The sequence below is a fragment of the Felis catus genome, chromosome C1 (genome assembly GCF_018350175.1).
Source record: "Felis catus isolate Fca126 chromosome C1, F.catus_Fca126_mat1.0, whole genome shotgun sequence".
Taxonomy (NCBI): domain Eukaryota; kingdom Metazoa; phylum Chordata; class Mammalia; order Carnivora; family Felidae; genus Felis; species Felis catus.
Genome location: NC_058375.1, coordinates 72,795,791 through 72,818,526, shown reverse-complemented (window position 1 = coordinate 72,818,526; position 22,736 = coordinate 72,795,791). Strand labels below are relative to the sequence as shown.

Sequence of the window (22,736 nt, the reverse complement as noted above, 5' to 3'; positions counted from 1 at the left end):
TTATATCCTGGTGTCTTCCACAGCACCCCGCCCAGGGTAGCAGGCTTCTTCAGATTTCCTGCCCAAGTGCTTCACCGGGGGCAGAGTGGATATGCAGACCCAGGCATGGCCCCACCCCCTTAACCCAGGGCACCCTTCCTGAAGCCTGAATGTCTCTGGAGTCTAATGCATTGTCCTATAATCCACAAACATTTCACATTCTACCCTACAATATAAGTGTGTTCATATTAATATTTTTCCCTCCAAACTGTTGAGTAAAACTGATGTTCCGCAAAGATTCACTATATTCATTCTATGATTTTGTGTAGCCCATCCTCACACGTTGTTTCATCCCATGCCACTTCCCTCTCCCAAGGGGCATTACTCAGTTTCAGAAGGTATCAGGTACCATTGAATACCTGATAGGAAGGAATGCAAAGATTTCTTTCTCTTTTGAAGGTGTGTACATTTTAGTTGGAAGCTAGATGGTATCTGCAACTTATCTATCTGAAGTATTTTCAGTGAACAGATCGATTTGGGAATTTGTGTGCAGCTGAATATTTTAAAAAATATATTGGGCTTTGAATTGTTTCCTCAAATAAAGAACACCTATAGTATTTAGAATTCTTTTTATTTTTTAAGATTTCTAAAAATGTTCATATTATAAAAACTGGAATTTTTAAGGCAGCAGAAGTCTTATGGTATAAAATAGAAATTTTTAGGCAGAGAAAATGGCAAAAACTAGTATTAAAATAGGTCATGTTAAAGGTAGTGAAAATTAATTATGATAGTTTCAATAAAATAGTATCACAGTAAAGATCAACCATGTATATACTTTAGTCATGCTGAATTTTAAAGAAAAGTGAGCTCTAAGATAAGTAAATAATGAACATATCAGATGTTAGAATTCTCTCTTCAAAATCAAAATTGTGTATTTAATTACTGTATATATAAATTTTACATTGTGACTCTCCTTTGATATGAATGTCATTATTAATTGATCCTTTGATATGAATGCCATAATTGATTATGTTTGTTTCTTCTTTTATTTAGAAAGCACAACACCAGGAAGTATGTTTGAAAGAAATACAACATAGTCTTGAAAAGTCGGAGAATCAAAATGAGAGTATTAAGAATTATTTACAGTTTCTTAAAACTTCTTATGTAACAATGTTTGGATAAATTGTTGGATTTATTTTCTATAAGCGATAGGATTTTACTTTAAGTCTAAAACATGATTGGGTAATAAATAAACTTTAATTTACGGGTGGGAGTAGTAGAGTTTTTATGTACATTTTTTTACATTTTTTTTTTATTTTTGGGACAGAGAGCGACAGAGCATGAATGGGGGAGGGGCAGAGAGAGAGGGAGACACAGAATCGGAAACAGGCTCCAGGCTCCGAGCCATCAGCCCAGAGCCTGACGCGGGGCTCGAACTCCCGGACCGCGAGATCGTGACCTGGCTGAAGTCGGACGCTTAACCGACTGCGCCACCCAGGCGCCCCTTATGTACATTTTTAAAATACAATTTATTATCCAATTGCAACTTTAAGATATAGATGTCAGTATTCCTTTTTGCCAGATAATTTCCACTTAGCTCTAGTTTAATTTAATACTTATTTAAATGATATTGGTTTTTAGAATGTTTTTCACGTACACAAAAGAAACCAGAATCTTGTTTATAGCCACCATTTAAGTGAATTTGTAATAAAGCTAGGCCGATTATGAGCCAAATACATGATTTTGAATAACCCATATAATTTGTTTTACATTGTGGCGCTATATATATATAATCAAGGAAAATATTCTGGATATTAATTTTTAAAAATGGTATAATTACATACTTTCTAAAGATTCCAAATGTCTCAATGTACTTAATACTGTTTCAAGTATGATGCGATTCTAATTTCTGTGAGGCTTTTAATATAGAATTTTAAATTATAGCTATTAAATGCCAACTGATGGTGACAGATGAAAACATGTTGTCCCACTGTTTCTTTATAAAGAATGGGCATTTGGGCTCTCCTGTGAATTCAGTCTCTTTTGTGTTTAATTTTTTATTAGTGATTGTCTAGTGTTATCAGTGTAAACATTCTAAAGCCCCCTGAGTTTACTAAAAGATTACAGGGGAACAACTTATCCCACCCCTTCCTATAGACAGCTCCCTTGGGATGATCAAAATAAGCACTCTTAATGCCAGGAAGCTTTAGGATAAGGTCTTTATTATTGTGATGACATAGAAGAGATACCAAGAGCTTGTTCCCACTTTAATCCCCCACTCTATATGCCAAGGCAGGACGCTCTCAAAGGGGACGAATGTAGTCAACAAGGAATCCAGTAATAGTAGCTCCTCTCAGACAATGGCTTGAGAGCTGTTTATTCAAAGGACACTCATGTCTCAAAAGATTATTCAGAGAGGCAAATTGTCTACTACATGGTCCAGCCTCTGGACAGAGGAGTCTCCCCGAGATGTTTTATCCTCTTCTCTGATCAGAAATGCGATTCTGCTTTTCTCTGGTCTCCCTCAGTCCTAAGACTGCCATATGGTCTACAGGAGTCACTTGCCAATGACCCGACTGCTCGATAGTATTTTTCTTAAAATACCACAACACAGTAATTTCAGGACCTGGCCACATTTTTTGCCCAACAATTGCTAACAACATTAAAGTTGCCTTTTTTTTTTTTTTTAAATCATAGTACTTTTGCTAAAACGCATACTTACCCTTTGTGGTCCTTTCTTCACCTCCTAAAGCAAAGGGAGCTTTAAGAAATGCTCACATGAAAGGAAACTAAGGTTCCTGAGTATGGTTCACTAGACTACGAGCTCACTAGACTGTGAGCTCTTACTCAGATTTTTATTCCAGCCACTAGACAATAGCTGGTGTATAGTAAATGCTCAGGTGATGTTTGTGGATAGACGGATGGATGTTGAAAGAGAAAAGTATTCATATTCCTGTTTTACATTTGAAAAAAATGTAAGCATAGAAGGATTAACTACCGTGGCTGTGGTATAAAACTCTTAACTTTTAAAGTTGGCAGCTGAGCTCAACTCTTCTGATTCTGAAGTTAAGGTTCTAGGTACGGTGCTGTTTTCCTGTCTCAAGCAATGGTGGCAGCAGCAGCACGGCTATTATTCACCGAGTGTTTGCTATGTGCCAGACAAAGCTCCCGGTGCCGAGCATGTAGTAGCTCATTGAATCTTTTCATTTAACACGTAGGTGCTATTGACTCCATTTATTTTTCAGGAAACCAAAACACAAAAAGGTTTCTTGCCCAAGATCACAGAGCTAGTAAGTGGCAGGCATCCAGAGTCTCTGCTCTTAACTATGACCATACTACCTTCATATACATGTCATAAATAAAAGTAAGGGTTTCTTCTAACAATCATGCATTTACCTTATCTATGAATATTTTCTTTTTATTATACTTCTAATTTTTACCAAAGTAGTTTGGGCATATAGCATTTAAAAATTAGTACCTACAGGGGCGCCTGGGTGGCTCAGTCAAGTAAGCGTCCAACTCTTGATTTCAGCTCAGGTCATGATCTCAGAGTTTGTGAGTTTGAGCCCTGCATCAGGCTCTGTGCTGACAGTGCGGAGCCTGCTTGGGATCTTCTTTCTCCCCGCTGTGTCCCTCCCCGCTAATGTTCTTGCAAGCTCTCTCAAAAATAAGTAAAAAAAAGAAAAAAAAAATAGCACTTGCAATGTTTCAGATAGACTGTGGAAGGAAATGACTACCGTGGAGTCTCTGAGGCTGGTCCTAAGATGCTAGTGACAAAAGACAACAGGAAGCTTGCCAGACCCTAGAAGAACATTAGCAGTCTTTGTGCTTAATGTTTCCATGTGATGCATGAAGTATAGACGTTGGGCTCTACTGGTGCGTGAACCAAACCCAGCATTAGGGAGGCCCGGAGTCAGTGCCCTGGTGTCCCTAAGCAGCACCTCTACTTCCAGCTTTCCACCATCCCACAAAGTCCTTGTCCCACAGTGCTGACAGCCTGGCAGGGTTTCCTCTTTATCCTTGATATTCAGGGACTCAAGACTTTCTTGAATGCTAAAAGTTGTTTTCCATTATTTATGTGATTATTACCTCTCCACATGTTCCTTTCCTCCTCCTTGTTTTGTCTCCTGGATCTGATCTCCGCACGACTTGCCTTTTCCCTCGGGGTCTGTCACAGGGTTTTTTGTGAGGTATTTCCACCTGACTTTTCTGACCACTAATGTGGTTCTCAAGGGCAGTCATTCTCTTTCTGTTGGATATTGAATTTCTAATTAATAAATCATGTTTTTTAATTCCTGAAAGTACTGGGTTTTGTTTTTTTGTTTTTTGTGCTGTAATTCCGTTATATTTTCATTAAAATTCTCATCTGTTTCTTCCATTGGTTCCACTACAGAAGGAATCTCAAGTTTCTGTCCTGCTGGCCGTCTTTCTTTCCAAACCCCATAAGTGAGTTTTAATTTTCCTCGCCTACTCATGGTGGTGGTTCCCTCAATACCTGCCAGCAGGCCACCATGCACATTTCTTGGGCAGTGGCAAACCAGGTGGTGAAAGGTGGATGGCTTCAGTTCTTATGGCCTGAGACCTGCTACCCTCTGCTGAAGGGCTGAGAAAAACCATTCTTCTCCCAGATGTTTTCAGTCACGAGCATCAGTTCTCCTCAACTACCAACATTGGAAGCACTTTGCTCCACAGAAGAGCCCACTTCAAGGTGTTCAGGGCTTAGCAAATTGCACCAGACAACAAGCGAAAGTTCCCTTTGGAGGGGAACCACTGGCGGTGTGTGCACCTAGCGTAATGTAAGGCAACTTGAAGAATGCGATCTGTATCTGCTGGCTTGAGATTTGTTCATAGTTTTTATTTTTATAAAATGTTTAGCCTTAAGAGTGACAGTATTATGTATTTGGTATGATTCACTTTCCATAATCAAGCATCTCTATTTGTGAATGAGTTCACATATGTTGGTATGAGCATGGAGGAAGGTGTAGAGAAACCTACATGCCTTGTTAGGGATGGAGGAAATAGTATTAAGTTTTCACTATTCCAATGAGATTGAACTACTTTCAATTTTTGGCTAATCAAATAAAAAATTTTGAAGGTTGGAGGACAGGCATGCTGGGGAGTGGAAGAGTAGGACTGGTAGGAGGTTGAAGAGTAGGACTGGTCTGAGAATGAAATACTGGAATTGGATTTTCATAGGTGGAATAGTTTGGGACAAGGAAAAAGGGAGAAGTTTGCTTGAGGTGGAGTGGAGGTCACCGGAGCACAGGATGCTGTGTAACTGAGAAGGCATAGACGTTGAAGCCATCTAGAACTCGGAAGGGATTGGGGTAGAGCTGAAGAGCAAGCATCCCGGTTAAATGTGGGCAGATGAGTAGGTCGCTGTGATAAGGAGTGGATGTTTTAAGACTCTCCTGGTGGTTTTGGTTGCATTTAGAATAAAATCCAAAGTCCTCAACCTGACCCTTAAGGCCTTGCATGTTCTGGCCCTCATGTCCATGGCCTCAAGGCTCTACCCACTTCCTCACCCTCTCCAGCACTCTCCTCCTCACCCTCTATGCCCAGATGCACTTGGTTTCCCCGAAGACCACCTTCACTCCTTTTTTTTCTTTTGAAATACTCTTTCTCCTACTTTGGCCTGACTAGATCCCCTTCATTTTCTCATAGCTTCCTACTCTTTTCTTTCATAATTGGCAATTTTTTATTTGGTCATTTTGCATTTGTCTCACTGGATTTTAAAGGTTGTTAAATCTAAGTACATATTTGTACACTAAGTACATATTTGTTGGATGGATAGGTCGGTGGAGGGATGGTGATACTGCCATTACTTCTGAACTTCAAGGTAGGAGGAGGGGTATGGAAAGGTATGGAAATTACAGAGTCCAGAAGAATGAATAGCATTCTCTCTTGCAGTCTGCAGGGGAAGCAGTTTCCTGGGTGAGGCGGCAGGTTTCCTTTCATGTGCAGGTGGAGTCTGAAGAGACTCAGGATGCAGACCTTGTTTATAATCACATGTGTGTCCCATAGGCTACAGTGGTGAATGGGAGGGAGTTGGGAGTAAGTCAGGGAGGTGGAATAGGTTGCTTCAGGTAGTTTGAAGAAGAATGTTTGTTTTTTAATAAAAATTAATAAAAATCCCATATGTTGTCTTTTCTTCTGATACTACTGAATTTGGATAGTTGCTTAAGTGCTAGGTATAACTTACTGTTTTTGATTTATTTAACATTACAACTGTTGTGGTGCTTTTCAATAACACTTCCACAAGAGAAGAAAATATTAAAAATAAAATTTTCCTTAAAATTTAAGATTTTCTTGAAATTGGAAAGTTCAGGCATATTAAAAAATTAAGTATCTTGCTTCTTTCTTTGGCATGGCTTGGGGTGGGGTTAGAGGGAAGAAGGACTGTTATAAGTGCTCCATATCGTTTGTTGTTATTAGATAGTTAATATTGACAACACACTAAGCTTTAAACCAGAAAAATTAAAACTGTGATTAGCTGTCATACTTTATTTTATTTTATTTTTATTTTAGAGAGACAGCGTGTGCAAGCCAGGGAGAGGGGCAGAGGGAGAGAGAGAGAGTCTTACGCAGACTCCCAAGTTTAATGTGGAGCCTGGAGCGGGGTTAATCCCACGACCCTGGGATATGACCTGAGCTGAAACCAAGAGTGAGACGCTCAACTGACTAAGCCACCCAGGTGCCTCTTGCTGTCATATGTTATTTTAAATAAATATTTTAATTACAAACTGTGACCACTTTTTGCAAGCTTAAAGTCACTTTAAGCTTTATCACTTAAGCTTAAAGTCACTTAAAGCTTTATCACTTAAAAAAATCTATTTTTTTAAAAGAACAGAATAGAAAGGGCATCTGAATCTAATATGGTAAGGCATATTAGAATGATAATTTAATTTGTGTAATTAATGGTAACTAAAACTTCTTGAATGTCACCTGAATACTATCTAAAACTTTTTTATATTTAAAATATTTTGTTTTATTTCCACAGATGAGCACAGTTAATTCTTTAAAACTTCATACATTTTCATTTCCATGCCAAGAGCCTAACTTGAGTTTTAGTATTTTGAACTTGGCTTATTGAGAATTCTATTTTAGCCTTTCTGATAGTGTTCATAAAGTTAAAATAAGAGATAAGAATTTTAATTTTAAATGAGTTGACTCCTATTAAAACACCAAGCCTAACCCTTGAGAATATAGTAGACACAAAGATTTCTATACTTTTCTTTTTCCTGCTCAACATATAAACGGGTCTTACAAATTAATAAAATGCAAATGTCCATCAGATAAAATGGCCAAAGGATAAAAACACACAAGTCATAAGAAATACCAATGGCCAACAAATATGTTTACAGGATGTTCAGATTTAGTCATAAAGAAATGTAAATGAAAACAAATCTCATCTTTCCCTACAGTAATTTTAAAAAGGTTATTCCTAGTTTTGAAAAGATGGGGTAAAATGAGAATTCTCACGTGGTACTCATGGGACTTACTGTTCCATTTATCTCTGGAGATACCATAATATATTAATTATTGCTCCACTGTTGGATAGTTATGTTGTTTGCATGTTTTCTTTGTTACAAACTCTTCTGCAGTGAATTTCATCATGCATCTAATTCTTACTTTAGGATAAATGCCTAGATATAAATTATAGTATCAAATGCCATGAAAAATTTCCCAGTTCTTGAAACACAATTGTTTATGCCATTTGCTACAGTAATTTGCAACTTAGGCATTTATTCTAAGGTAATAATTAGATGCTGGTGGGAACTATTTCTGTTATGCCACTCTATTGCTTAGCCAATGCCTGGCACCTAGTAAGAACACTTAAATCTTGTCATTCGACATTCAAATGAACAGCAATGTTGTCAAGCCATCTTTCAATTTTAGTTAAAACTGTAAAGTGGGAATGTGAACATGCTCTGAAAATTACAAGGAGTTTTGAAATTGTAAATATTAATATTTGTTCACAATTTTAGAAGTGCTATACTTTTGTTTCTAATATTTAGTTGATGTCAGTTCAAGTAATACCTGAAGCTGTTTATTTTCCTATATGTCTATTTATTTGCTATTCATTTGCATTAATTTTTTTTTAGTTTAAATAATCTCTACACCCAAGTGGGGCTTGAACTCACATCTCTGAGATTAAGAGTCACATGCTTTTCCAACTGAGCCAGCCAGGTGGCCCTATTTTAAATTTTTTTTATCTTGTTAAAAGTCAAGTTAGGAGGCATCTGGGTGGCTCAGTCAGTTAAGCATCCAACTCTTGATTTTGGCTCAGGTCGTGATCTCATGGTTTGTGGCATCGAGCCTTGCATGGGGCTCTGCGCTAACAGTGTGAAACCAGGGTTTCCTTCTCTCCCTCTCTCTCTGACCCTCCCACACTCACGCATGCATGCTCTCTCTCTCTCTCTGTCTCTCTCTCAAAATAAATAATAAACTTAAAAAAAATGAGTAGATGTTACCCATTCTTTTAAAAAAAAAAAGTCAAGTTAGGTTGTAGTTAGTATACAATGAAGTCTGGATTCAAATCTTTGTTGGAGATAGACATATAAAATATTTTTGACTTCTTAGTGAGTTATTTTTTTACTTTCTTCATTCTGAGTTTTTGTAGTGTTTGTTTATTTATTTTGAGAGAGAGGGAGAGAGAGGCGGGGAGGGGCAGAGAGTGAGGGAGAGAGAATCCCAAGCAGGCTCCATGCTCAGCATGGACCCCAAGGTGGGGCATTGATCTCCTGAAACGTGAGATCCTGACCTGAGCTGAAATCAAGAATCGGATCCTTAACCAAGTGAGTCACCCAGCCCCCGCATCTTTACTATTTGAGAATATTGTATATCCTTTCCCTTCGAATTTTTAGAAAAATCTCTCAGTAATGTTTTATAGTTTCAATTAAATGCCTTGCCCATATTTTTTTAGGCCTAGGTATTTGATTTTTTGATCTTCCTATCCATAGTATTATTTTTTAAATTTTATTTTTATATATATGTTGTGACATAGCAACAGTTCATTTTTATATGCTTACCTTATATTCATTCATTCATATTGATGAAATTTAATTCTAATAGTTTATATGTTCTTTTGGATTTTTTTTGTATACAATCGTATCATTTACAAATAAAGACTCATATTTCTCCTTTCTAATCATATGTCTTTCTCTTATCTTTCTTCCTTAGTACACTGGATAGGACTTCCTATACAATTTTAAATAGAGATAATGACAGCAGATACTATTTTCTTCTTTGAAATCTTAGGGAATAGCTTTCACTAATTCATTAAGTATGCTGTTTTCTGTGGGTTATTGTAGATAGATTATCAGATTAAGAAATGCCTTTCTATTCGTAGTTTGCTAAGGGTTTTAATTATGTGAATGAATATTGGATTTTATGAATTGCTATTTTAATATATTTTTCAAAATAACTATATGATTTCCTCTTTTTGGTTAATAGTGTTAATTAGATTAATTGATTTCAAATATTAAACCATCTTTGCACTTCTGAAAAAAAACCCATTTGTTCTTCCTATATTATCTTTTTTGTATATTGCTGGATTAAACTAATTTGCTAATATTTTGTTCATGATTTTTACCTCTCTGTTCATGTGAGAGCTTGGTCTGTTATTTTTTTTTTTTCCTTAAAAACATTCTTGTCAGTTTTAGTTATGGGGGCAGTGTCCTAAGGCAGGCAGGCAATTTTCTCTATCTCCCTGAATAATATTAAATTTGTGAAGAGTAAAGGTGTATAAAAATCTCCCATCATTATTGTATATTTTTCTATTCCTCATTTTAATTCTGTCAGTGTTTCCTGTATCTATTTTGACCTATGTTTGTTGCATACAGATTTAGAATTGGGATGTTTTCCTATGAGTTGACTCCTTTTATCATTATTAAATGTCTTTATCTCTAATAATGCTTCTTGCCTTAAAGTATGTTGTCTGATATTAGTATAGGTATGCCAGCTTTCATTGGTTAGTGTTTGCATAGACAGTTGACCCTTGAACAACATAAGCTTGAACTGCATGGGTCCACAGGTATTTTTTTTTTCAATAAATAAAGTACTGTAAATGTATTTTCTCTTCCTTATGATTTTCTTAATATTTTCTTTTGCCTATTTTATTGTACAAATACATTATATTATACATAATACATATGACATACAAAATATGTGTTGACTATTTACATTATTGGTAAGGCTTTCAGTCAACAGTAGGCTATAGTTAAGATTTGGGGGAGTCAAAAATTATACATGAATTTTGGACTGTGCAGGGGGTCAGTGCCCCTAACCTGCATGTTATTCAAGGGTCAACTGTATATCTTTTTCCATCCTATTATTCCCAACCTTTCTATAGCTTTATATTTTATTTTGTAAACCACAAAATATATTCTGTTTGTTTGCTTGCAGCCTTTTCAGTTTGACAATCCTCATTTATATATTTTAGCCTATTTATATTTAATTTTTAACATAATTAGATTTAATGGTCTTTTTTCTTTTTCTATTCGATCCATTTTTTCCCTAATATTTCTATGACATTTTCTCTCTCCTTTTTTCAAGGTTTTATTTAGATTCTAGTTAGTTAACATACAGTGTAATACCAGTTTCAGTTGTACAATAATAGTTATTGAACACTTCCATACAACACCCAGTGTTCATCTCAACAAATGCATTCCTTAATCCCCATCACCTATTTCACTATTCCCCCACCCACTTCCTTCAATTTGTTCTCTATAGTTAAGAATCTATTTCCTGGTTTGCCTCCCTCTCTGTTTTTTTTCCCCTTTGCTCATTTGTTTTGTTTCTTAAATTTGATTTATGAGTTAAATTATATGGTATAATATAATTCTTCCTCTGACTGACTTCACTTAGCACTATACTCTCTAGTTCTAACCATGTCATTGCAAATGGCCAGATTTCATTCTTTTTTATGGCTGAATAATATTCCATTGTATGTGTACATCACATCTTCTTTATCCATTCATCAACTGATGGACACTTGGGCTGCTTCCATATTTTGGCCATTGTAAATAATGCTACTGTAAACATAGGGGTGCGTGTTTCCCTTTGAATTAGTGTTTTCCTATTCTTTGGGTAAATCCAGTAGTGGAATTACTGTATCGTATAGTAATTCTGTTTTTAATTTTTTGAGAAACCTCCATACTGTTTTCCAGATTGACTGCACCAGTTTGCATTCCCACCAATGGTGCAAGAGGGTTCCCCTTTCTCTACATTTTCGCCAACACCTGTTGTTTCTTGTGTTGTTGATTTTAGCCATTCTGACAGGTGTGAGGTGATATCTCATTGTAGTTTTGATTTGTATTTCCCTGATGATCAGTGATGTTGAGCATCCTTTCATGTGTCTGTTGGTCATCTATATTTCTTCATTGAAGAAATGTCTGTTAATGTCTTCTGCCCTTTCTTAATTGGATTATTTGGGTTTTCTTGGTGTTGAGTTGTAGAAATTACTTATATATTTTGGGGGCTTAGCCTTTATTGGGTAGGTCATTTGCAAGTATCTTCTCCCATTTAGTAGGTTATCTTTTAGTTTTATTGACTGTTTCCTTTGCTGTGCAGAAGCTTTTAATTTTGGTGTAGTCCCAATAGTTTATTTTTGCTTTTGTTTGTCTTGATTCAAAAGACATATCTAGAGAGATGTTGTTATAGCTGATGTCAGAGAAATTATTGCCTGTGCTGACTTCTAGGAGTTTCATGGCTTCAGGTCTCAGATTTATGTCCTTAATCCATTTTGAGTTTATTTTTGTGTATTCTGTAAGAAAGTGGTCCAGTTTCATTCTTTTTCATGTAGCTGTCCAATTTTCCCAGTACTATTTGTTGAAGAGACTTTTTCCAATTGGACATTTTTTCCTGCTTTGTTGAAGATTAATTGACCATGTACTTGTGGGCTCCTTTCTGGGTTTTCTATTCTGTTCCATTGACCTATAGGTCTATTTTTGTGCCAGTACCATACTGTTTTGATCACTACAGATTTCTTTGTGATATAACTTGAAGTCTGGAATTGTGATGCTTTCAGCTTTGCTTTTCTTTTTCAAGATTGCTTTGGCTATTCAGTGTCTTTTGTGGTGCCATACAAATTTGAGGATAGTTTGCTATAGCTATGTGAAAAAAACTGTTGGTATTTTGATAGGGATTGCATTAAATGAGTATGTTGCTTGGGGTGCCTGGATGGCTCAGTCGGTTGGGCGTCTGATTTTGGCTCAGGTCATGATCTCACAGTTTGTGAGTTTGAGCCCCGCGTCGGGCGCTGTGCTGACAGCTCAGAGCCTGGAGCCTGCTTCAGATTCTGTGTCTCCCTCTCTGTCTTCCCCTCCCTGATTCATACTCTGTCTTTCTCTCTCTCTCTCTCCAAAATAAATAAATTAAAACAAAAAATTAACAAAATGTGTATGTTGCTTTGGGTAGTTTTGACATTAACAATGTTTGTTCTTCCATTCCGTGACCATGGAATGTCTCTCCATTTCTTCATGTCATTTTTAATTTTTTTCATCAGTGTATCATAGTTTTCAGAATACAGATCTTTCACCTCTGGTTAGTTTTATTCCTAGGTATATTATTGTTTTTGATACAATTGTAAATGGGATTGAGTCCTTAATTTCTCTTTCTGCTGCTTCATTATTGGTGTGTAGAAATGCAAACAGATTTCTGTACATTGATTTTATATCCTGTGACTTACTGAATTCATGCATCAGTTCAAACAATTTTTTGATGGAGTCTTTCAGATTTTCTGTATAGAGTATGATGTCATCTAAAAACAGTGAAAGTCTCATTTTTCCTTGCCATTTTGGATGCCTTTTATTTCTTTTTGTTTTCTGATATGCTGCAGCTAGGACTTCCAGTCCTATGTTAAAAAATAGTAGTGAGAGCTCTTTCCTTAAGCAGCCTGAGGTGATCTCTGAAAATGGTTCACTATTCACTTGACCCAGAAAACCCGACAAAATCATGCAAATCAAGAGGTTCAAATTTTTGTGTTCACTTTAAGAACACATGGGAAACTGCCCAGGCCATCAAGGGTATGCATATCCAAAAAGCCACCAAGTATCTGAAAATGTCACTTGCAGAATCAATGTGTGCCATTCTGATGCTACAATGGTGGAGTTGGTAGGTGTGCCCAGGCCAAACAGTGGGGCAGGACACAGGGTCGGTGGCCCAAAAAGAAGTGCTGAATATTTACTGCACATGCTTAAAAATGCAGAGAGTAATGCTGAACTTAAGGGTTTAGATGTAGATTCCCGGTCATTGAGCACATCCAGGTGAACAAAGCCCCAAAAATGCGGCGTAGAACCTACAGGGCTCAAGGTCAGATTAACCCATACATGAGTTCTCCCTGCCACATTGAGATGATCTTTGCTGAAAAAGAGCAGATTGTTCCTAAACCAGAAGAGGAGGTTGCACCGAAGAAAAAGATAGCCCAGAAGAAACTGAAGAAACAAAAACTGATGGCCCGGGAGTAAATTCTGCATAAAATACATGCAAATAAAAGTAAAAACAGAAAACGAAACAAAGCAAAAAAATAGTGGTGAGAGTGGACATCCCTGTCTTGTTCCTGACCATAAAAGAACAGGTCTCAGTTTTTCCCCATTGAGTATGATATTAGCTGTGGGTTTTTCAAAGTGACCTTTATTATGCTGAGGTAGTTCCTTCTAAACCTACTTTGTTAAGGGTTTTTATCATGATTGGATGTTGTACTTTGTCAAGTGCTTTTTCTGCATAACAGAAAATGATTATCAATTGAGATAATCATATGGTTCTTATTCTTTGTTTTATTGATGTGATATATCACATTGATTGATTTGTGAATATTGAACCACATTTGCAACACAGGAATAAATCCCACTTGATTGCGGTGAATGATTTTTTAAAATATATTGTTGCATTTGGTTAGGTAGTATTTTATTGAGAATTTTTGCATCTGTGTTTATCAGGGATATTGGTCTATAGTTCTCTTTTTTAGTGGAGTTTTTATCTGGTTTTCATATCAGGGTAATGCTGGCCTCACAGAATGAGTTTGAAAGTTCTCCTTCCTCTTCTAGTTTTTGGAATAGTTTGGTATGGGGTGGGACACCTGGGGGGCTCAGTCGGTTAAGCATCCGACCCTCGACTTTGGCTTATGTCATGATCTCATGGTTAGTGAGATCAAGCCCCACATCAGGCTCTGTACTGGCAGTGTGGAGCCTGCTTGGGATTCTCTCTCTCCCTCTCTCTCTCTCTCTCTCTCTGCCTCCCTGCCCCCAACATGCTCACATGCTCTCTCTCTCTCAAAAAAAAAAATAAATAAATAAATAAATAAATAAATAAATAAATAAAAGAAGAATAGGTATTAACTCTTTAAATGTTTGGTAGGATTCACCTGTGAAGCCATCTGGCCCTGGACTTTTGTCTGTTGGGAGTTTTTTGATTATTCAATTCCTTTGCTGGTTATTGGTCTGTTTGAGTTTTCTATTTCTTCCTGTTTCACTTTTGGTAGTTTATATGTTTCTAGGAATTTATCCATTTCTTCCAGGTTGTCTAATTTGTTCACATATAGTTTTTCATCATATTCTCTTACAATTTTATCTCTTTGGTTTTGGTTGTTTGTGTTTCTATGGTTTCAGTTCTCTGTTCTCTTTTATTTCGGATTTTGAGTCTTTTCTTTCTTTCGTTCTTTCTTTCTTTCTATCTTTCTTTCTTTCTTTCTTTCTTTCTTTCTTTCTGTTTTTATGAGTTTAGGTAGAGGTTTATCAACTTTATTATTTTTTTTTAAAGAGCCAGCTTCTGGTTCATTGATCTGGTCTATTGTTTGGATTTATTTTTAGTTTCTTTATCATTTATTTCTGCTCTAATCTTTACTATATCCTTCCTTGTGTTGGCTTTAGTCTTCATTTGTTGTTTTTTCTTATAGTTTCTTTAGTTGTAAGGTTAGGTTGTTTATTTGAGATTTTTCTTGCTTCTTAAGGTAGGCCTGTGTTGCTATATACTTCCCTCTTAGGACTACTTGTTTTATCCTTTTTCTCTCCTTTGATTTTTCTTCTATATAAAATATGTTTTATTCCAAATTTATTTCTATTAAAGAGCTGTAGACATTAAAGATGACTAATTTTTTTGCCAGAGAGGGTCTACCTTTTTTCTTTAAGCAGATGAAGTGAGGATGGGCTGGTTACTTTAATCCAATCAGGTAATGACCTCTGGTCATCCCTTTTCCAGTGGCATATCTGTTTTGGAATTTGAACTGAGACTGTGAGGGTGTTTTCCTCTTAAGCACTGATGACTGCAGGTAATTCTGCTCTGTTCACAGGTTTTCAGGTTAAGATTTTAGCCAGTTACCCCACACAGGCTTCAGAATTCAAGAAATTGCTTGATGAGGAAACATGCTGTCTATTTGCCACCCTTCAGTCTCCACCCCTTTGCCCCCCATTTTCCACAAACCACTAAAGCTCTGCTGCTTTCTATGACCCCCAGAAACAGTCTTCTCCCAGGGGCCAAGGTTGAACTCCCAGTTTCTAGCCATGTCCAGCATTGGTAACTGCCCCCTCACAAAACATAGCTACCATATACTGAACATACAAAGATGATTAAGATCTATTTTCTTCCCACACAACAGAGCTTCCTAACCTTTTCCAAACCATGACACATATGGAAAATAATATTTTTTAAACGTCAAACTATAGTAAATAGAGGAGGATGTTAATAGCTAGAAATTTCTGGCCCAGAGCTCTTGCCAGTATAGGTCTTGGCCAGATCACTCCACTTTACAAGTTGAGATCAATACTTTCACATTTGCAACCTATGTGTGGCACTGGTTGAGACCCTTTGCCTTAATAAATTCATTCATCTTTTCTGCTCTTTCTCTTATGAAAGACCCTGTGAATACTTTCTCACACCCCTTGTCAGAGAACTAGTACTAACTCTAGATGCCTTTTGGATCTGGGATGATATGTAGGTGTGCCAGAATCCCTGTACCCTTCCTCATTCTGTGTCTCTATTCCATGGCTCATCTAGACTACTTATAGCCTTTAATTGGAAACATAAATTAGCAACTTATTTGCCTGTTTGCCACCTGTTTCTCTTCTGTTCTTTCTCTGTATTACAGATTTTCCTCATCCAGAAGAACACAGAATTTCCATTGTAAGGAGTGCAGTATAGTTGGTTTTGTAATAGCTGAGATAAAGTTATTATTTGCAATGGGAAAATGACTGAAACAAAATGACATGTATGGTTGAGTTTTTGTTTATTTGTTATTTTCTTAACTCTTTAAATTCTAAGTCTTTGGATAGCTTAGTATTTTACAGTTGATAAATAAAGATCCTCTGCAGTTCTTAGAAAATCTTTTGGTTTATAAAAATGTAAACTTAGGTCTACTTCACAAACAAATGTTTTATTTAATTTATAAATAGTTGAACCAGGAATATGTTGAGAATTTACTGTGATACTTAGCTGAGGAATGATGCCTTATTAGAATGCATTCCCACATTAAAGTTTGATTGGTTCAATGTGATGTCCTTTTATGGTATGGTAAATATGTAGAGAGAACAATGGCCTATGGTGATGGCATTAATTCCTGCCACAATTACATTATATGGACAATGTAATCACTGTAAATACTAAGAATACTGGAATGGTGAGGACAGCAATATTCCCTAAACTGGTTTAGAGTTATCAGGTTGCTGCTGGTGGTAGAAGCCTTATAAATGGAACATAGCAGAAAAAGAATGAAACTTTATGGGCTACAGTAACTTCCCAGTCCTACAAAGTTTACAAATGAATTAGCAAACCCCAAATTGTTAAAGGCAAAGGATCCAATTACGATTCTCTGTTTAACTGCTAATAATGAGATCATTCTGTAACTATATACTTCAGTTCATGATTTTGGGATTCCTAAGTAAAAAGAGACATTTTTACTAAAATAAACAAATAATAAAGTTAACTTGCATACATTATTAATTAGTAGATTAATAAGAGTATAAGGAACCAAGGTATACTGTAAGATGCGTTAAAGCACATTTAATGTTTAATGATTATTAAGGCAACAGGAGAAGGTATCAATAACCCCGTTTCTCAATTAATTTAGGCATTTGTATCTATCAGTATAAGTTTTACAGTTTTCCAACTGCTTACACATATTTCATTGTAAAATTATTTCTAAGAATTTTGGATTTTTTTGGTATAGATCAAGAATTGTCACCTTCTTATTAGTGATTAATAGTATATATGAAAAGTATCATTTTTATCTTCTAGTTATATTACTAATTAATTCTGTTAGTATTCCAATCGATACTCTTGCCTTTTTAAATAGGCAGTATAAGGTTGTAATTAACAATATTAATAGCTAACACTGTACTTTTATTGAGTATAATTTGTGTTTAAAATGTCTTTTTACGAATGACTTATTCATATCAGGATCCAAACAGAATTCACACACTGCATTTGGTAGACATGTCTCTTGAATATCTAATAGTTCCCCTTTCATGACATTTATTTACAGAATAAATTGGATCATTTGCCCCACAGAGTTTCTTATAGTCTATTTGGCTGATTACATCCTGATGGCATTATTTAATATGTTTCTGCATCTTCTGTATTTTCTGTAAAACAGTAGTTAGGTCTAAAATCTTGACTGAATTCAGTTTTAAATCTTTTTGGCAAGAATATGTCATAGGTGGATACTGTATACTCTTACAATTGCATCACATTAAGAGTAACGTGATGTCTGGTTTTCCTACCATTATTACCATTAAAATGGATCTGTGGATTCAAGTGATATCAGACTGCTTCATTCATTGAAAAGAATTATGTCAACTTTTACCAAATGCTTTTAGGCAGCCATTGATAATCATTGCCAAGATCCATTATTTTCACTAGGGAATCTTAAAATGGTGATTTTCTAATTCTGTTATTCTTCTGCATTGATTCATTATGACTTTTCTAAATTTTGTAAATTTTCCTTATTTTGTCTGTTTTATCTGTCGTATTATTGCTGATGTATGTTAAAGTCTCCCACTGCATGTGTGTTTCTGATCATTTGTCCTCCTACATGTATTATTTTTATTCTACAAAATTTGATGCTATTATTTGCATATTATTATCTACTCCTTTTAAAAGGAGTGATGGTCTTAGGCCATTCACTTTTTCATCTTTTGTGGGTAGTCACAAAGCTGATGTATTATAAATTATACTACTTAAATAGGCTTCATTTTCTATGCCTTTTTGTCTTGAATTATAATTGGATAGTGTATGTATTGCTACCTTTACACACCTTTTCTTCATATTTGCCTGATAATTTGTGCCTCTTTCACTATTTTTGTTTCAATGCCTTTTCGTGGAGATAGGAGTTTGCTACTTTTTCTGTCCTCTCCCCTTCCCAGTCCTTAATAATTTAGTATAGGATAATTTAGTCTGATAATAAAACCACTTGTTGGTCTTATAATAGTGCACTATAAATATTACTTTAAAATAAAAACTAATGTTGTGGCCATATGTAAAATAATCATTTAAATTTATATTTTTTTATTTTTAACTTATTTCATGGGGTTCACACCTAACCTGGGAACCCTGAAACTGGTAATTAAAGCATGTTTTGAGACCTCAAAATTACTATGAAAAAGATGGTCTTTCTTTTTGTTAACGGGTCAACTGATATTTAATAAGGAATATGAGGTTTCTTGATTTTTAGGATAGATTTTAAAAAATACTATAACACAAAACAAAATGTTATCATTTTAGTTTTCCTGTATGATCTTAAGATGATAATTCCCGATCTAGGTCCAGTCTATTTTGAAACTAGTTCATATCATATGTGAAGGTATTTTTTAAGTTTCAGTCAAGGCAATTCTTTTTTCATGCCTTATTTTTCAGTTTCTTAAGTGATTTTGATTCAGTAAGGTTTTCAACTTAATTTTACCATTAATAACTTAATTATGGTGGTAATAGTGTTTATTTAAAAGCAGATTCCAATGGTACTAAGGAATATGATGTTAAAAAGTATTACTTCAACTGCTTCTTACTCTGTGGATTCCACTCCCCAAAGTAGCCACTGCTAATAGTTGCCTATTCGTAATGCTCAACCATTAAAAAAAAAAAAAAAAAAAAAAAAAAGCCTGATTCTTTAAGTAATTTAGTCCAAGAAAGAAACAGTATCTGGTTCTTCCATAAATAACAGGATTTAATTTTAAATACTTTTAAATTTTAGTGACCCACAAAGCTAGAGATACTGAATAACATTGAAAATGTTAGTTAATGCTGAAACGGCCAAGTAAACATTTTTCTGTAATTTATTTTCCATTGTCTATTTTAAGTAAAAGCATAAGCTACCCTTTAAAAAAAAAGACATTTTTTTCTATATTATAATAGGTGTAGCAAGTTTCACTATTCATGTAAAAATCAATATATAATTTTAGTGATTTCAGTTCTATTTAAATATGAAAGTATGGTTTATCAGTGGCATTTTATGTTTTTCATCTTAATGCAATCCTTTTAAGGCCATACATTCCAGCATCCAAGTTTTAAAGTAGTTTGTATACACCCAACATGCAAGGCCATGACTTTAATCATTTCCTCACCAGAACTTCAATTATGCCAAGCACTTTTTAATTATCCTGCATCCCACAAGTCTATTCTTAGTAAAAAGTCTGACTTGTACAGAGGCAGTATATTCCTCTGTGGCAAAATTCAACTTACCACTTTGCAACCCCACCCATGAAAAAGCCCTGTGAATTAAAAGCTACTAAATTAAGTGTGTATTTTTAACAGCTTCAATTTTCAAGTCAAGTTTGGCATAAAAGTTGAAGACATTTTTTTGAAGTACAAAAATGCTATGTTGGCATTTCATGGTGTTTTCAGAATGCAGTTCGTTTTTTGGGTTGTTTCCTTTACAAAGTTTCTTATAACATCGATTTTTTTTTTTCTAAAGGGAATGTGTTTAATCATTTGCCCTATCGCTTTTTATTTTTATGTTATTTAAAGAAGAAAATTCTGAACAAAGAAGAACAGTGATAGAAAAAGAACTTACATGTGAGGACAGATCTATAGGGTAGGGGAAAAGGTTTGAGGCACAGTGGGTGGCAGGAGAAACACTGAGCTGAGTGGAGCTGGGTTTGGCATTTCATGCACAGATTAAAGCCTGTAATGCAAACCCTGAAATTAAGAGAAAGTAAACTACATAAAATTATTGTATTGTTTTACTCTTTTTGCTTCCTAGTAATGGAAAATCTGTTTTGTTCAATGAATGCAAATACGATACAAAGTCATTCTAGGAAATGCTTGTATAAGGTTAATGCTTATAAGAGATGCTAAATACCTAATACTATATAATATATTAACTCAAGAAACAGTTCATAAGAACCTCTTACATGTAAAGCCCTATACTTTTTTATGTTATAATGTAGCTCCAATATTTACTGCCTCATGATCTACCTTAGGTAAATGCACTGTTCAAAATCTGAACTTAGGAAATGTGGGCTCAATCAACACAGTTTTCCTTGTTTTTCCTTGCCTTCATCTACACTAGAGACTGGACTATCTAAAAACGCAATTCCCCATTTTGCTTTGCAGCTAAAAGTTGCATGCTGAGATTCTGACCAATGAGGTGTAAAGGGAAGGTCACTGGTGCCACATGGTGTCTTTCTGCCAGGGAATCTGCTAGAGCTGTTGTCATCACTAAGAGTGCTACAGCTCAATGCCAGGAGGAGCCTGGTTGTTGACCCAGGTCAATGGCATCCTTGACCACCATACTAGGTATGAACTCCCTACTCTGGGACTTCTTGTGGCATGAAATAAACCTCTTCTTGTTTAAATCACTTTTTTGCTGGGGTTCCTGTTACTCTTAGTTGCATGCATTACTAACTGGCTCAGTGAAAAAATTAGTTTGGCAATAAGCATGACAGTGACCTTCCCGTTCCAGATTGTGCTAGCCAGTCTCCAAGGTGGTCCACAACAACTCCCATCTCCTTCACACCCTCATGAAGTCCCCTCCCACAATCTCCAAGCGTTGGTTTAGGATAGGCTTCTAATAGGATATGGCTTCTAAAGCCCTGTGACACTGTAAAAATTAAATTAAAAATTTAACAGTATCTCTAAAATGACTTATACTTTCTTTTTATGGAATGCCACATCTTTCTTTTTGTATGACCTATTTTCTGGTCGATTATAATATATATCCTTTAGTAGAATGAGAAAATTTAAATGATTTTCAAAATTGATTTCTGGGAAAACCACTTATATAATACTATACACCAGGCTCTTTCCTGTGTTCTTTAACTTCATTTACTGGCTTTTTTCTTCAAGTGACTTTTTGAGAGATTATTTCAACCACTTGGTATTTGGAGAAATTGAGGCAGCGAGGTTAAAAATCCTGCCCAGGGCCACACACGTAGGAGGTAGAAGACCTGGGATTTGAGCCCAATGAAGCTGGTTCCAGCATTTGTAGTCCTCTCACCACATAAAAATCACCTGCAGTTCTAGTAACCAAAGAAAACTGGCCTTCCTTCTATAGATATGTATCTACATTTGCAGTGTGTAAGTTATTTACTTTATTTAGCATAACAAGTCAGTTCCTACTGGCATTCACAGTTCCTTAAGTATCATTGTTCCTCAGAGTTTTCAGCATATATAAAAATGCTGAATGTTACCTGCTTTCTGCTGGTGAAGCCAGCTCTATCAGTCAGTGTCCACCCAGAGTGAACATACTACAGAAAAGTAGTTACAAGTATGTCCAAGGAAATGAAGGACCAAAAAAGGGAAGGCGTGTTCACCTAAAGATTGGCTGGAGGCTGGAGGCTGCTACCATGCCCAAGACAGGAGCAGCAGAAAGGTAGATGTTGTTGCCTAGACCTCAGGAGCCACTGTGCTCCTGACGCTGCTGGAACCTAACTGCAGCTGACTTACAGGAAGCGGGGAGTTCTGCAGCACTGAAAATGAAGCTAGGCAGACTTTATTACATCCCATGATTCAGCAACCTTTTGTGAAGCATTCTATTACACTGTGGAAGTCATCAGGGTTATGTTTCAATCACAATGCCTGAGAGGCTAACTTTAAAACAACCACATTGACAATCCTACACTTCCTTGGCTATGTTCTTAATATAGAACCTCTTCTAAGGTTCTTGGCTTGACTGGAAAGAAAACGACAATTAAAATAAATTAAAAGAAAAATCCTACTGATGTTACACGAGTCCAGGAATCCTGCTGTCCAAACCATGTTGCTTGTCAAGGGGCTCAAGGTTGCCTGGTGCCCTGCCGTGTTTGTCGGAGCTACCTCCAACAGGAAGTCCTTCTCATTCCCAGTCTCTGCCAGTGTCTCCCATCACCGATTCTCTCTGAGATACAGCTGGAAAGAGAGTATGGAAGAGACTGGAGTATGCAGACTTCCAGTTCCCTGCAATGGGAGAAAAACTTAGGATAGACACGGAGCTGAGGGCTAGTGGCCAAGGAGCAGACTGGTCTTAAAAATGTTGACCTCCCGGGGCACCTGAGTGGCTCAGTTGGTTAAGCATCTGAATCGATTTTGGCTCAGGTCATGATCTCATGATTTGTGAGATTAGGGACCCATGATTGAGACCCACATTGGGCTCTGAGCTGACAGCAAGGAGTCTGCTTGGGATTCTCTCTCTCTGCCCCTCCCCTTCTCTCTCTCTCTTGCAGAATACATAAACATTAAAAAAAGCAAACAAACATTGACTTCCCCTTGACATGTTTTCCTTCCTTTAACATGCTTTTCCATGTTGTTAAATATTCCACAATTAATGGCCGTATCATATTCTCTATTATTAA

General features: G+C 36.1%; 1 protein-coding gene and 1 pseudogene across 17 annotated transcripts in view; both read left to right on the top strand.

Moving 5' to 3' along the window:
• Nucleotides 1-22,736, top strand: part of ODF2L (outer dense fiber of sperm tails 2 like) — a 170,050-nt gene that overhangs the window by 35,913 nt on the left and 111,401 nt on the right. For 11 of the 17 annotated variants that reach the window (XM_045036134.1, XM_045036130.1, XM_045036128.1 and 8 more), the window contains one exon: nucleotides 1,033-1,248. The exons of the other annotated variants lie outside the window; for them this stretch is intronic. In XM_045036134.1, the coding sequence (XP_044892069.1) occupies nucleotides 1,033-1,161 (129 nt within the window). In that variant the 3' untranslated portion in view covers nucleotides 1,162-1,248. Of the gene's footprint in view, nucleotides 1-1,032; nucleotides 1,249-22,736 lie in introns of those variants that run through there. 17 annotated transcript variants of the gene reach the window in all.
• LOC105260828 lies at nucleotides 12,624-13,490 on the top strand (annotated as a pseudogene).